The sequence below is a fragment of the Hyla sarda genome, chromosome 11 (assembly GCF_029499605.1).
Source record: "Hyla sarda isolate aHylSar1 chromosome 11, aHylSar1.hap1, whole genome shotgun sequence".
Lineage (NCBI taxonomy): Eukaryota > Metazoa > Chordata > Amphibia > Anura > Hylidae > Hyla > Hyla sarda.
The window spans coordinates 46,396,687-46,409,165 of record NC_079199.1 but is presented as its reverse complement, the minus strand read 5'-3'; the positions used below and the strand labels follow the sequence as shown (position 1 = coordinate 46,409,165).

Genomic DNA, 12,479 nt, shown 5'->3' with positions numbered 1-12,479 from the left:
GTGAAGAGGTGGTATTCACACCTAGGGAGGCCTCTCCCACAAACCCTAGGTGTGAGCGTTTCCCTGTGACTGTGGACACAGAGGATAATCTCTGAGGAAATGATCTGCACTGGCGCAGTAGAGGCAAATTTTCTCAACTCGTCAGCGAGTTCTTTCCTGCAGAGTCAGGCGAGACCGGTCCACTTGCATAGCCTCCACTGCGGGAGGCAACATAAAAGGTTGTGGTCGTAACTGGAAGGCAGGGGCCAGGCGAGGCTGTGCAGACTCCCTTTCTTGACGTAGTTCCTCCCATCGTTCAGAGAAACTGATACTGAGTTCTCTCTTGAAATTGGCGCACAGAGCTTCATTGTTCCAAGATAACTCTGATGCCAGGGTGTGAAATCGAATGGCATGCTCTCCCACAGAGGAGTTGCCCTGGGAAAGACTCAGCAAAGCCGTCTCAGTGGAAAAAGCTTGAGCAGGTTCTTCAAAGACACCCCAGAATTCTGTCAGAAAGGCCTGGAGATTAGTTGTGAGTGGATCACTGCGATCCCATAGCGGAGTTGCCCAGGCCAAGGCCCTTCCAGTTAGGAGACTTACAACAAAGGCCTCCTTCGCTCGTTCCGTAGGGAACTGTTCCTCCATGAGTTCCATGTGCATGGAGAACTGTGTCACAAAACCACGGTAAGACTTGGAATCCCCCTCATACTTCTCAGGAAGAGACAAATGGAGCTTAGATCCCGAGACAATGGAGCAGGAGGAAGCTATGGCTGCTGCAATTGTTGAGCAGATAGCAACTGCTACATCATGGCAGACAATTGGCTTAACTGTTGTGCCTGCTGGGCCAACTGCTGCGACTGGAGCGCCATGATAGAAGCGAGATCTGGGTGATCAGGCACAGGAACCTTAGTGGGATCCATGGCCGGATCTTGCTGAAATGGATCCTCCATAGCGGGGAGTGGAGTCTAAGGTGCCACTGGTCTTCACCAGGGCCCGCAGCAAGGCAGGATGGGCTTGCTGCGGCCTGCGACACCCAGATCGCTACCCCCAATACAACTCTACCACACAGGTAGCTGGGCAAGACAAGGTACAGGTGGATGAGGCAGGGGAGAAGTCGGACCTAGCAGAAGGTCAAGGCAGGCGGCAAAGGTGCATAGTCAAATAACGTAACAGAAGCGTCAAATATACGGGTAAGGCAAACAGACAATAGGGAATGCTTAATCTCAGACTAGGGGCACTAAAGATCTGTCAGGGAAGTGTGGGAGGTACAGGGACTTATAGAAGTGTGGTTCAAATTTTTGAGAATAAAGAAATATATTTAATAACTGCTAATATAATAAAATACATATAACAATTTGACAATAATGTATAAGAAAATATAATATATAATAAAAGATGTCTCCTTCCACAGGGCCCTTGTGGGGAAGCAAAACTAACTTCGATGAAAAATACACTTAAAATGTTGAAATACCGCAATGAGTCTCTAATCTGGTAATCCGGCAAAGATGTAAATTCATTGGCAAGATGTGTGTTTTTTGTCTCAGTCCGCAATCACAAATGTATGATCAGCATATATAATTACCGGCTTCAAGAAGAAGGTATATTGGATGTTGGAGCGGCTTTCACTGTCCATCCCGAAGAGGCCGATGTGTGCTGGCGTGCGCATCGGCGGCTGGTCTGTCTGCCACAGACCTGGATATGCCGCCGCTCACGGAGATAGATGTAGTCGCTCCAGTGATGGCAAACAAACCTCGTGGAAGGGATCTTGGCATGTGACGTCAGCTCTATGGTAATGAAGGTTAGCCCGGTAAATGCTGTTGGTGCAGGCTGTAATTCCTGATACCTGCTACTAATCCAGCCGCTTGCAAGATTAGAGTTCTATTGTATAATGCGGTATTGATGCGGCAATTGCTCTATTGGTGGAAATAGAACCTCTAAACGCGTTTCAGGGTGCTTCATATATTGACCTTTTCCTCAGTAGAGATATTGAGTTAATGAAAGACCGTTCTTTTTATGGTCCAAGCCAATTGAAACAGGTGAAATGTGATTTGGTACATGATAAAAGACGGGATGGATCTGTATACATCTATGTCGATGTGTTAAGCTTTAAAGACAATGTGAATTGTTACTAAATGTAGCACAAACACTCACTGTGATAAGTACAGATATACTACATTTAAACGTAATGTTAACTGTTACCAAAAGACAAAAAATACAATACATATAGTGTATAATGGGTAAACATAAAACTAAAATCAGTAAATATAATTAATACTAGTTATATGAAACAAATAATAATGAAAGATAATAAAAATAAAAATAATAAAAGTAAAAATAAAAATAAATATAAAAATAAAAATAAATATAAATGAATAAAAATTTAAAAATAAGAATAAAAATAGAAATGGAAATAAACGAAGCGAATAGCGAAAACGCGTTCGGGGTAGGTGAGATGTTCCTCCATAGGGTGCATGACTGGTACTGTTGATTATATATACTCTGCTTTTATTTTCAGTCTCCCCTCTCTTACTACTTGATCTTGGATACATCATCTGTTTTACTGTTACCTCCATTTACCTATACATTCATTAAGTCTGTTTTGTCAGCCATTCAATTGCATGTTGGAGGATCTTACTGTAAATACAGAGATTAATACTCTGATTTACTAATTTGTATTAATTCACTACCTGGGACAGTCTCACCCCGCCTTTTAGTGTGTGTTTGTTTGATCACCATACCATGCCTCTCGTGATTTTAATATGGATGTATTTTTTTATCTACTGTTTAATAAAGATTATATATTGGTAAAACTTTACCTAGATTGCCTCCTTTTCTGTGAGAGTAAATAAAAATAAATGTAAAATGGGTAAAAAATAGATCTATTTTTCACCCATTTTACATTTATTTTTATTTCCATTTCTATTTTTATTCTTATTTTTACATTTTTATTCGTTTATATTTATTTTTATTTTCATTTTTATATTTATTTTTATATTTATTTTTATTTTTTATTTTTTACTTTTATTATTATTTTTATCTTTATTTTTATTATCTTTCATTATTATTTGTTTCATATAACTAGTATTAATTATATTTACTGATTTTAGTTTTATGTTTACCCATAATAACTATATGTATTGTATTTATTGTCTTTTGGTAACACATTACGTTTACATGTATATCTGTACTTATCACAGTGAGTGTTTGTACTACATTTAGTAACAATTCACATTGTCTTTAAAGCTTAACACATCGACATAGATGTCTACAGATCCATCCCGTCTTTTATCATGTACCAAATCACATTTCACCTGTTTCAACTGGCTTGGACTATAAAAAGAACTGTCTTTCATTAACACAATATCTCTACTGAGAAAAGGGTCCATATATGAAGCACCCTGAAACACGTCTAGAGGTTCTATTTCCACCAATACCGAGATAGAGCAATTGCCGCATCAATACCGCATTATACAATAGAACTCTAATCTTACCTGCTACTGATCCAGCCGCTTGCATCATGAATTACAGCCTGCACCAACAGCATTTACCGGGCTAACCTTCATGACCATAGAGCTGACGTCACATGCCAAGATCCCTTCCACGAGGTTTGTTTGCCATCACTGGAGCGACTACATCTATCTCCGTGAGCGGCGGCATATCCAGGTCTGTGCGCACGCCAGCGCACATCGGCCTCTTCGGGACGGAAAGTGAAAGCAGCTCCAACATCCAATATACCTTCTTCTTGAAGCCGGTAATTATATATGCTGATCATACATTTGTGATTGCGGACTGAGACAAAAAACACACATCTTGCCCATGAATTTACATCCTTGCCGGATTACCAGATTAGAGACTCATTGCGGTATTTCAAAATTTTAAGTGTATTTTTCATCAAAGTTAGTTTTGCCCCCCACAAGGGCCCTGTGGAAGGAGACATCTTTCATTTTATATTATATTTTCTTATACATTATTGTCAAATTGTTATATGTATTTTATTAAATTAACGGTTATTAAATATATTTCTATATTCTCATAAATTTGAAGCACAGTTCTAATTTTTTATTTATTATTTACATTACAACCATCATGTATCGTTTTTTTCTGGTATTAGTCTAGAGGTGAATGGTTTTTATTCTTTTTCCCTATTTCAGTTTATGTACTTTTTTTGAATACCTCGACAAATTTTTTTGTGAGCTGCACTTCCATATTCTTTTTTCCTACTTATTGAAGTGTGTCAGGTGTTGCACATAATTATTAGCATACTGGCCCTTTAAATTTCAAGGCTCCAGCACGTTCGCGCCCAAGGAGACGGGGGCACACGCGCCGGAGCTGAGAGGCAGTGGAGGAGAAGCGTGGTAAGTGACGGGCTGGAATTCGCATGCGGGCGCGTCCCGAATAGCATCCCCACCGGCAGCAGGGCACTGCCCTCAGGGCCAGCGCAAGTGGCCAGAGCATCGATTGTAACAATAGGGAGGGCAGAAAGGCTATGCCTCCACCATCCTACTAAGTACAATTCCATTATACTTGTCTGGAAGGATTAAGAATTGTTTGCTGGTTTTCGTCCAGCATATACAGTAGCAGTGTTATTATTGCATTCTGTGGCATTATTATTTAGACACTATGGAAGCTCTTTTATTTGGGCACTGCAGTGGCATTGTTTAGTACAATATATGAGGATTTTATATGAGCTTTGCAAGGTAATGTTTGTTAGGATTGTGCTTCTTTTTATAATCTTTTCATATACTGTAGCTGAATACATTTTTATATTTGTCCTGTATGTGAGCTAGTCTTCCTACCATTCCTTTCAACAAAGGGAGGGGCCCCCAATTTTATTTTTTTTGCTCTACAGATCTTAATCTGGTCCTGTTTATAATGTCCTGCAGCAATTTATGCATTTTTTGTAACTTAAACTGAAGTAAAAATGCATGTCATATCTATCTATCTCATATCTATCTATCTATCTCATATCTATCTATCCATCTCTCTCATGTCTATCTATCTCTGGCTACATTGCGGGCGGCTGTGGTAACTCTGCAGGAGCATGGGTACAACTACTCCCATAATGGAACAGAGTCTGTTCTATGTTGGGAGAAGTAGTACAGGGGCTGAGGGACCGATTGCACCGGGTCTCACTATACGATCCTAATTTATAAGCCGGTCAAGTGGACGGCATGCCGCTCTGTTCTCCAGTCGCCCGGCTCCTGGTGGAGATTATTTAATCTCTGCACTGTAACTTCATATTCCCTGCCAGGAGCCCTGATTAGACAATCAGTGCCGACCAATCAGGGCTTCCAGCGGGAAATATCAAGTTACAGTGCAGAGGTTTTATATTCCTCGCCAACAGCCGCTGGCTGGGGAGCGGAATGCTGCCTGCTTTACAGGCTCTTAAGTTAGGATCGTAGCCGGTCTCAGAAGTGAGACCTGGTGTGATCTGTCCCTCAGCACTGGTACTAATACTTCCAACATATACACTGGAAAAAACTCTAAAAAAAACTAAGAAGTACAAAAACGCACACAACCGAATACATCTAGTTGTGTAAGTTTTTATATGGGAGGTCAATGAATGTGGTTTGCTATATGGTTGTATACTGTTTTAAAATAGAAAACCATACATGGCAACTGTATAGCAAAAAGGTGATGTGAATGCCCCTCATATCTATCTTTTGGTCCACACAAATGCAATAATAGATGCTTCACTCAAAAGATAAAAAGTAGGGTTCCACCTAGCTCCATCTATTTACTGTCATTCAGTATCACATACAGTATCTAGCAGTACACGCTGCTGTGTGATAGCTAATCAAAGTGAATGGCATTGCGTTGTGGCCATCATCCAACAGATGCAAAAATTCCATTCAGAACGGACTGGCCATTAATGGGTCACAACTTAACCCTATTCACTTTCTTTAGTTGTGAATCGTGGCTGAACAACCAAAGTTGCTGTGTAGCCAAAGCTTTGATGTGGTTGCAGAAATATCATAATGTATAGACCAGTGGTTCTTAACCTGGGTTCGATCGAACCCCAGGGGTTAGGTGAGTCAGTCCCGGGGGTTCGGCGGGGGAGGTCGCAACAGGACAGGCAAACCAAGCAATTGCTTGGGGCCCCGAGCAGAGCCAGTGTTTGCCCGTCCTGTAGCGACGGGGCAATTCCCCCCATCACTATTAACTCCCTGCAGCCCTGCGTTAAGTTTAAAAACGCAGGGCCGCCGGGACATAGCGCATGCCGGGACGTCCCGGTGCAGTGGTAATAATGGGAGATTTTAACTATCCAGATATAGATTGGGGTCCGGGGTTGGCTAAAACTACAAAGGGGCGACAATTCCTAAATTTATTGCAGGATAATTTTATGGGCCAGTTTGTGGAGGACCCAACAAGAAGTGATGCCTTGTTGGATCTGATCATATCCAACAACGCAGAGCTGGTTGGTAATGTAACTGTGCGGGAAAACCTTGGTAATAGCGACCACAATATAGTTACTTTTGACTTAAAATGTAGAAAACAAAGACAGACGGGGAAAGCAAAAACATATAACTTTAAAAAGGCAAATTTCCCTGGGCTGAGATCTGCACTACAGGACATAGACTGGGGGGAGGTGTTCTCAAATACTGATACAGAAGGTAAATGGGACATCTTTAAATCAACTCTAAATAACAGCTAAATATATACCAAAGGGGAACAAATATAAACGATTAACACTAAATCCTACATGGCTGACAAATGAGGTTAAAAGAGCAATAAACAACAAAAAAATAGCCTTCAAAAAATTCAAATCTGATGGGTCAGCTATAACATTTAAACAGTACAAGGAGCTTAATAAAATCTGTAAAAATTTAATAAAAACAGCAAAAATTCTAAATGAGAGACAGGTGGCCAAAGAAAGCAAAACTAATCCTAAATATTTTTTTAGATATATAAATACAAAAAAAAAAAACAAGGACAGAGCATGTAGGACCCCTTAATAATGATAATGGGGAGGTTGTCACGGGTGATCAAGAGAAGGCGGAGCTACTGAATGGGTTCTTTAGTTCTGTATACACTATGGAAAAAGGAGCTGACATTGGCCAGGTCAGTGCTGGTAACACATCATATAATGTATTGAACTGGCTTAATGTAGAGATGGTACAAGGTAAGTTAAGTAAAGTAAATGTAAGCGAATCTCCAGGGCCGGATGGACTACACCCAAGAGTTCTTAGATAGGTAAGTTCAGTAATATCTGTACCCTTGTTCATGATATTTAGAGATTCTCTGGTGTCTGGTATTGTGCCAAGGGACTGGCGCAAGGCGAATGTGGTACCAGTCTTCAAAAAGGGCTCTAGGTCTTCGCCAGGCAATTATAGACCGGTAAGTCTAACGTGCATTGTGGGTAAATTGTTTGAAGGCCTTATAAGGGATTACATACAGGAATACATGGGGGATAATAGTATTATAAGTGATAGCCAGCATGGGTTTACTAAGGATAGAAGTTGTCAAACCAATCTAATTTGCTTTTATGAAGAGGTGAGTAGAAGCCTTGACAGAGGAATGGCTGTGGATATAGTGTTTCTGGATTTTGCCAAAGCATTTGATACTGTCCCTCACAGACGTCTGACAGGTAAGTTAAGGTCCTTGGGCTTGGAAACTTTAGTTTGTAACTGGATTGAACACTGGCTCATGGATCGTACCCAGAGAGTGGTGGTCAATGATTCGTACTCTGATTGGTCCCCGGTTATTAGTGGTGTACCCCAAGGTTCAGTACTGGGCCCGCTGCTGTTTAATTTATTTATCAATGATATAGAGGATGGTATTAACAGCTCTGTTTCTATCTTTGCAGATGACACCAAGCTTTGTAGCACGGTACAGTCTATAGAGGATGTGCATAAGTTACAAGATGACTTGGATAGACTAAGTGTCTGGGCATCCACTTGGCAAATGAGGTTCAATGTGGATAAATGTAAAGTTATGCATCTGGGTACTAATAACCTGCATGCGTCGTATGTCTTCGGGGGGATTAAACTGGCAGAGTCACTGGTAGAGAAGGATCTGGGTGTACTTGTAGATCACAGACTACAGAATAGCATGCAATGTCAGGCTGCTGCTTCCAAAGCCGGCAGGATATTGTCATGTATCAAAAGAGGCATGGACTCAAGGGACAGGGACATAATACTCCCCCTTTATAAAGCATTGGTACGGCCTCACCTGGAATATGCTGTTCTGTTTTGGTCGCCTGTTCATAAAAGGGACACTGCGGAGTTGGAAAGGGTGCAGAGACGTGCGACTAAACTAATATGGGGCATGGAACATCTTAGCTATGAGGAGCGATTAAAGGAGTTACAATTGTTTAGTCTTGAGAAGAGACGTTTAAGGGGGGATATGATAAACGTATATAAGTATATAAATGGCCCATACAAAAAATATGGAGAAAAACTGTTCCAGGTTAAACCCCCCCAAAGGACGAGGGGGCACTCCCTCCGTCTGGAGAAGAAAAGGTTTAGTCTAAAGGGGCGACATGCCTTCTTTACCGTGAGGACTGTGAATTTATGGAATGGTCTACCTCAGGAACTGGTCACAGCAGGAACAATTAACAGCTTTAAAACAGGGTTAGATACATTCCTGGAACAAAATAACATTAATGCTTATGCAGAATTATAAAACTACATCCCTTTCCCTTATCCCCTTACACCCTTCCCTTCAATTCCCTGGTTGGACTTGATGGACGTATGTCTTTTTTCAACCATACTAACTATGTAACTATGTCACTGGCGTCCTGTACATGCGCCCATGGAAACGAGGGAGCCGAAGACTGGAGGATAGAGAAGGAGGAAGACGCTTGGTAAGTGACCAGCGGCACGTCATCTTCGGTGCTCCAACCACCGGTCCCGAGACCTACTGCTATAGCCGGGGCAGTGGTTGGAGCACTGAAGTGGGCAGTACACAGGCAAACAGGCTGTATGTCTGTGGGGGAACACTGCCTACATCAGTGGTCTTCAACCTGTGGACCTCCAGATGTTGCAAAACTACAACTCCCAGCATGCCCGGACAGCCATTGGCTGTCCGGGCATGTTGGGAGTTGTAGTTTTGTAACATCTTGAGGTCCGCAGGTTGAAGACCACTGGCCTACATAATGTGGGGGAACACTGCCTGCCTAATGTGGGGGAACACTGCCTGCCTAATGTGGGGGAAAACTGCCTGCCTAATGTGGGGGAACACTGCCTGCCTAATGTGGGGGAACACTGCCTGCGCCTAATGTGTGGGGGAACACTGCCTGCGCCTAATGTGTGGGGGAACACTGCCTGCGCCTAATGTGTGGGGGAACACTGCCTGCCTAATGTGTCTTAATGGTTTTGTTCTTTAATGGTTTTGTTCATTTTGTGCACCTATGTATAAATATATACTTAAATATATACCTCCTATGTTTTGAATTTGAAAAAAATCATATTTTATTTTTCCAATTAAGAAGGGTTCAGTGAATGCGCATATGAAACTGGTGGGGTTCAGTACCTCCAACAAGGTTAAGAACTAGAGATGAGCAAACTTACAGTAAATTCGATTCGTCACGAACTTCTTGGCTCGGCAATTGATGACTTTTCCTGCATAAATTAGTTCAGCTTTCCGGTGCTCCGGTGGGCTGCAAAAGGTGGATACAGTCCTAGTAGACTCTTTCCTAGGAATGTATCCACCTTTTCCAGCCCACCGGAGCACCTGAAGGCTGAACTAATTTACGCAGGAAAAGTCATCAACTGCCGAGCCGAGAAGTTCGTGACGAATCGAATTTACTGTAAGTTCGCTCATCTCTATTAAGAACCACTGGTATAGACTGTAAAAGCAATTCGGGAAGAAAACAATGGGAAATATAGTTTCTATAACAATAATTTACTTAATTGTGGTAATTGGTCCAAGGTTAGCATGTCCATTGTGGAGAGGAGAGAAAATATGCTGTGTTGATACTAGCCTATTAAAGTTGGAATTTAATGTCTTAACGCTGCAAGTCCCAACCTGACCGCGGGTCATTAGTTCTTTCAGGCCAGGACTTGCAATGAATTATTCATCATCTGGGACGGCACCAGGTAGGACCAATTGTGTTTTTATTACAATCTTACAGAGTGAAGAATGTTCTTGCCAGAAACAGAAAAAGATAATAAGTAGTTGCTGATATTTTTGGCTGATATCCCATCATTTACATTTAGCTGAACAAAACAAGAGCAGGAAAGATACCTGTACCTCAAAGAACCTGCGGTCTCTCAGTGTGGCTGAAGCTCTGCTTCTGGAACATAAATATATGAGGATTACAATGAACTTTTAGACTAATAACACTTTTTACATGTTTTTGCCTTGCCATTTCTATTAATTACATATTGAATACTCAATTATTATACCGTTTATGGTGAAGTAGTCTGTGTCAATACAGCTTTGATAGGGAAGAATACAGGCTGCCAAAAACAGCAGTCTGTCGTCTACTGACATAAGCAGAGAATGTCTGCAATACATCAGCAGGAAATGTGAAATTCCCACACAGGGGGCGGCCGATCTTTCAGCTTACTCTCCAAGGCTTTATAGGGCACATAAAATGCATTCTGAAATTCTTCAGACCCTTTCATTTTTTTCACATTTTGCTCTCTTGCTGCCTTGTGCTAAAAAAAATAAAAAAAAATAAAAAAAAGTTCCCCCTATCCTTCTGCACTAAAAACCAAAAATCTTTGCTGATTTTTTGAAAAACAAAAACTAAAATATTGCATGGACATTGTATTCAGACCCTTTACTCAGTGCTTAGTTTAAAGGGGTACTCCACCCCTAGACATCTTATCCCCTATCCAAAGGATGGGGGATAAGATGTCTGATCGTGGGGGTCCCGCCACTGGGAACCCCCGCGATCTCTCCTGCAGAACCCCTCTCATCTGGTGCATGGAGTGACAGATGCCACGTCCCCTCCCATAGACTTGTATTAAGGGGGCGGGGCTGTGATGGCACGATCCTCCGGCCCCTGCATTGCCAGTCATCAGGCACGGAGCGAAGCTCGCTCCGTGCACCAGATGACATGGGGTGCTGCAGGAGAGATTGCGGGGGTTCCCAGTGGCAGGACTCCCACAATCAGACATCTTATCCCCTATCATTTGGATAGGGGATAAGATATCTAGGGGCAGAGTACCCCTTTAAGCCCCTTTGGCAAAGATTACAGTCTCCAGTCTTCCTGGGGATGAGGCCACAAGGTTTGCACACCTGGATTTGTGGATTTTCTGCCATTCTTCTCTGCAAATCCTCTCCAGCTCTCTCACATTGGATGGGTACCCAATGAGGGAAGCCATTTTAGTTCTATCCAGAGATGTTCAATTGGGTTCAAATCAGAGCTCTGGCTGAGCCACTCAAGGACATTTAAAAAGTTGTCCCTAAGCCACTCCTGTGTTGTCTTGGCTGTGCTCTTAGGGTCACTGTCTTGTTGGAAAATAAACAATCAGTCAAGTCTGAGGTTCAGAGCGCCCTAGATGAAGTTTTTGTTAAGAATATCTCTGTACTTTGCTTCGTTCAGTTTTCCCTTATCCCTGACCAGTTTTTTTGTCCTGCATGATGCTGACACCTCCATGGTTTACTATAACGATATTATTGAGTAGGTGATCAGCAGAGCCTGGTTTCCTCCAGCCATAATGCTAAGAAGTAAAAAAAAAATGCAATCTTGGTTTTATCAGACCATAGAATCTTGTTTTTCACTCCTTAACTTCAGCTAGTTTTTATGTGTCTTTTACTGATAGAAGGCTTCTTTCTGGCCACTCTTCAATAAAATACAGATTAAAGGAGTGCTGCAGTGATGGCTGACCTTCTGGAAGTGTTTCCCATCTACAGACAGGATCTTTGGAGCTCAGCCAGAGTGACTCTTAGGCTATGTTCACACGATGAAATTCCGCACAGAGATTTCGCAGCAGCAGAGTCCCATTGATTTCAACTGGATTCTGCTGCACTGTTCACATAGCAGAATTTCTGCGCTGGAAACATCTGGTGCGGAAATTCAAATTCCGGTGTCCGCAGAAAGAATTGAAATGTCTATTCTTTCTGTGGACTTTGCACGGAAACGCATTGCCTTCTATTAGCTGGTGCATTTCCGAGCAATACTAGCGCCGGCATGTCATGGGAATGTCCGCATAGAAATTTCCATGCGGACATTCCCCAATGACCATAATCACGTCTCTGATCCTGTCATAATTCCCCAATTTACCATAATCCAGTCTCTGAGCTGTAAAGGCAGTTCTTTTCTCCTCATTGCTTTGGGTTTTGTGAGACCTTATATAGACAGGGCTGTGTCTTTTAAAATCCTGTCCAATCATCTGAATTTACCACAGGTGACTCCAATCAAGGTGTAGAAACATCTTAGAGATGATCAAGAGAAATGGGAGGAGCCAGACCTATATATTACGTGTCATAGCAAAGGGTCTGAATACTTATGTCCATGCAGAATTTATTTTTATTTTTAATAAGTTTGAAAAAGTTTCTAAAATTCATTTACAGGGGTGTCGAGGTAGTAGTTGCACCTTGACCCT

The 12,479-nt window shown here is 41.9% G+C and overlaps 1 protein-coding gene and 1 long non-coding RNA gene across 2 annotated transcripts in view; one reads left to right on the top strand and one right to left on the bottom strand.

The window, feature by feature from the left end:
- The window catches only part of PPP1R36 (protein phosphatase 1 regulatory subunit 36), a 62,655-nt gene that overhangs the window by 22,917 nt on the left and 27,259 nt on the right, over positions 1–12,479 (bottom strand). The window contains exon 7 of the mRNA XM_056544936.1: positions 10,174–10,216. Coding sequence (XP_056400911.1) covers positions 10,174–10,216 — 43 coding nt within the window. The remainder of the gene's footprint in view (positions 1–10,173; positions 10,217–12,479) is intronic.
- LOC130294849 (uncharacterized) overlaps positions 1–12,479 on the top strand; it is a 252,918-nt gene that overhangs the window by 234,710 nt on the left and 5,729 nt on the right. The window lies entirely within an intron of this gene.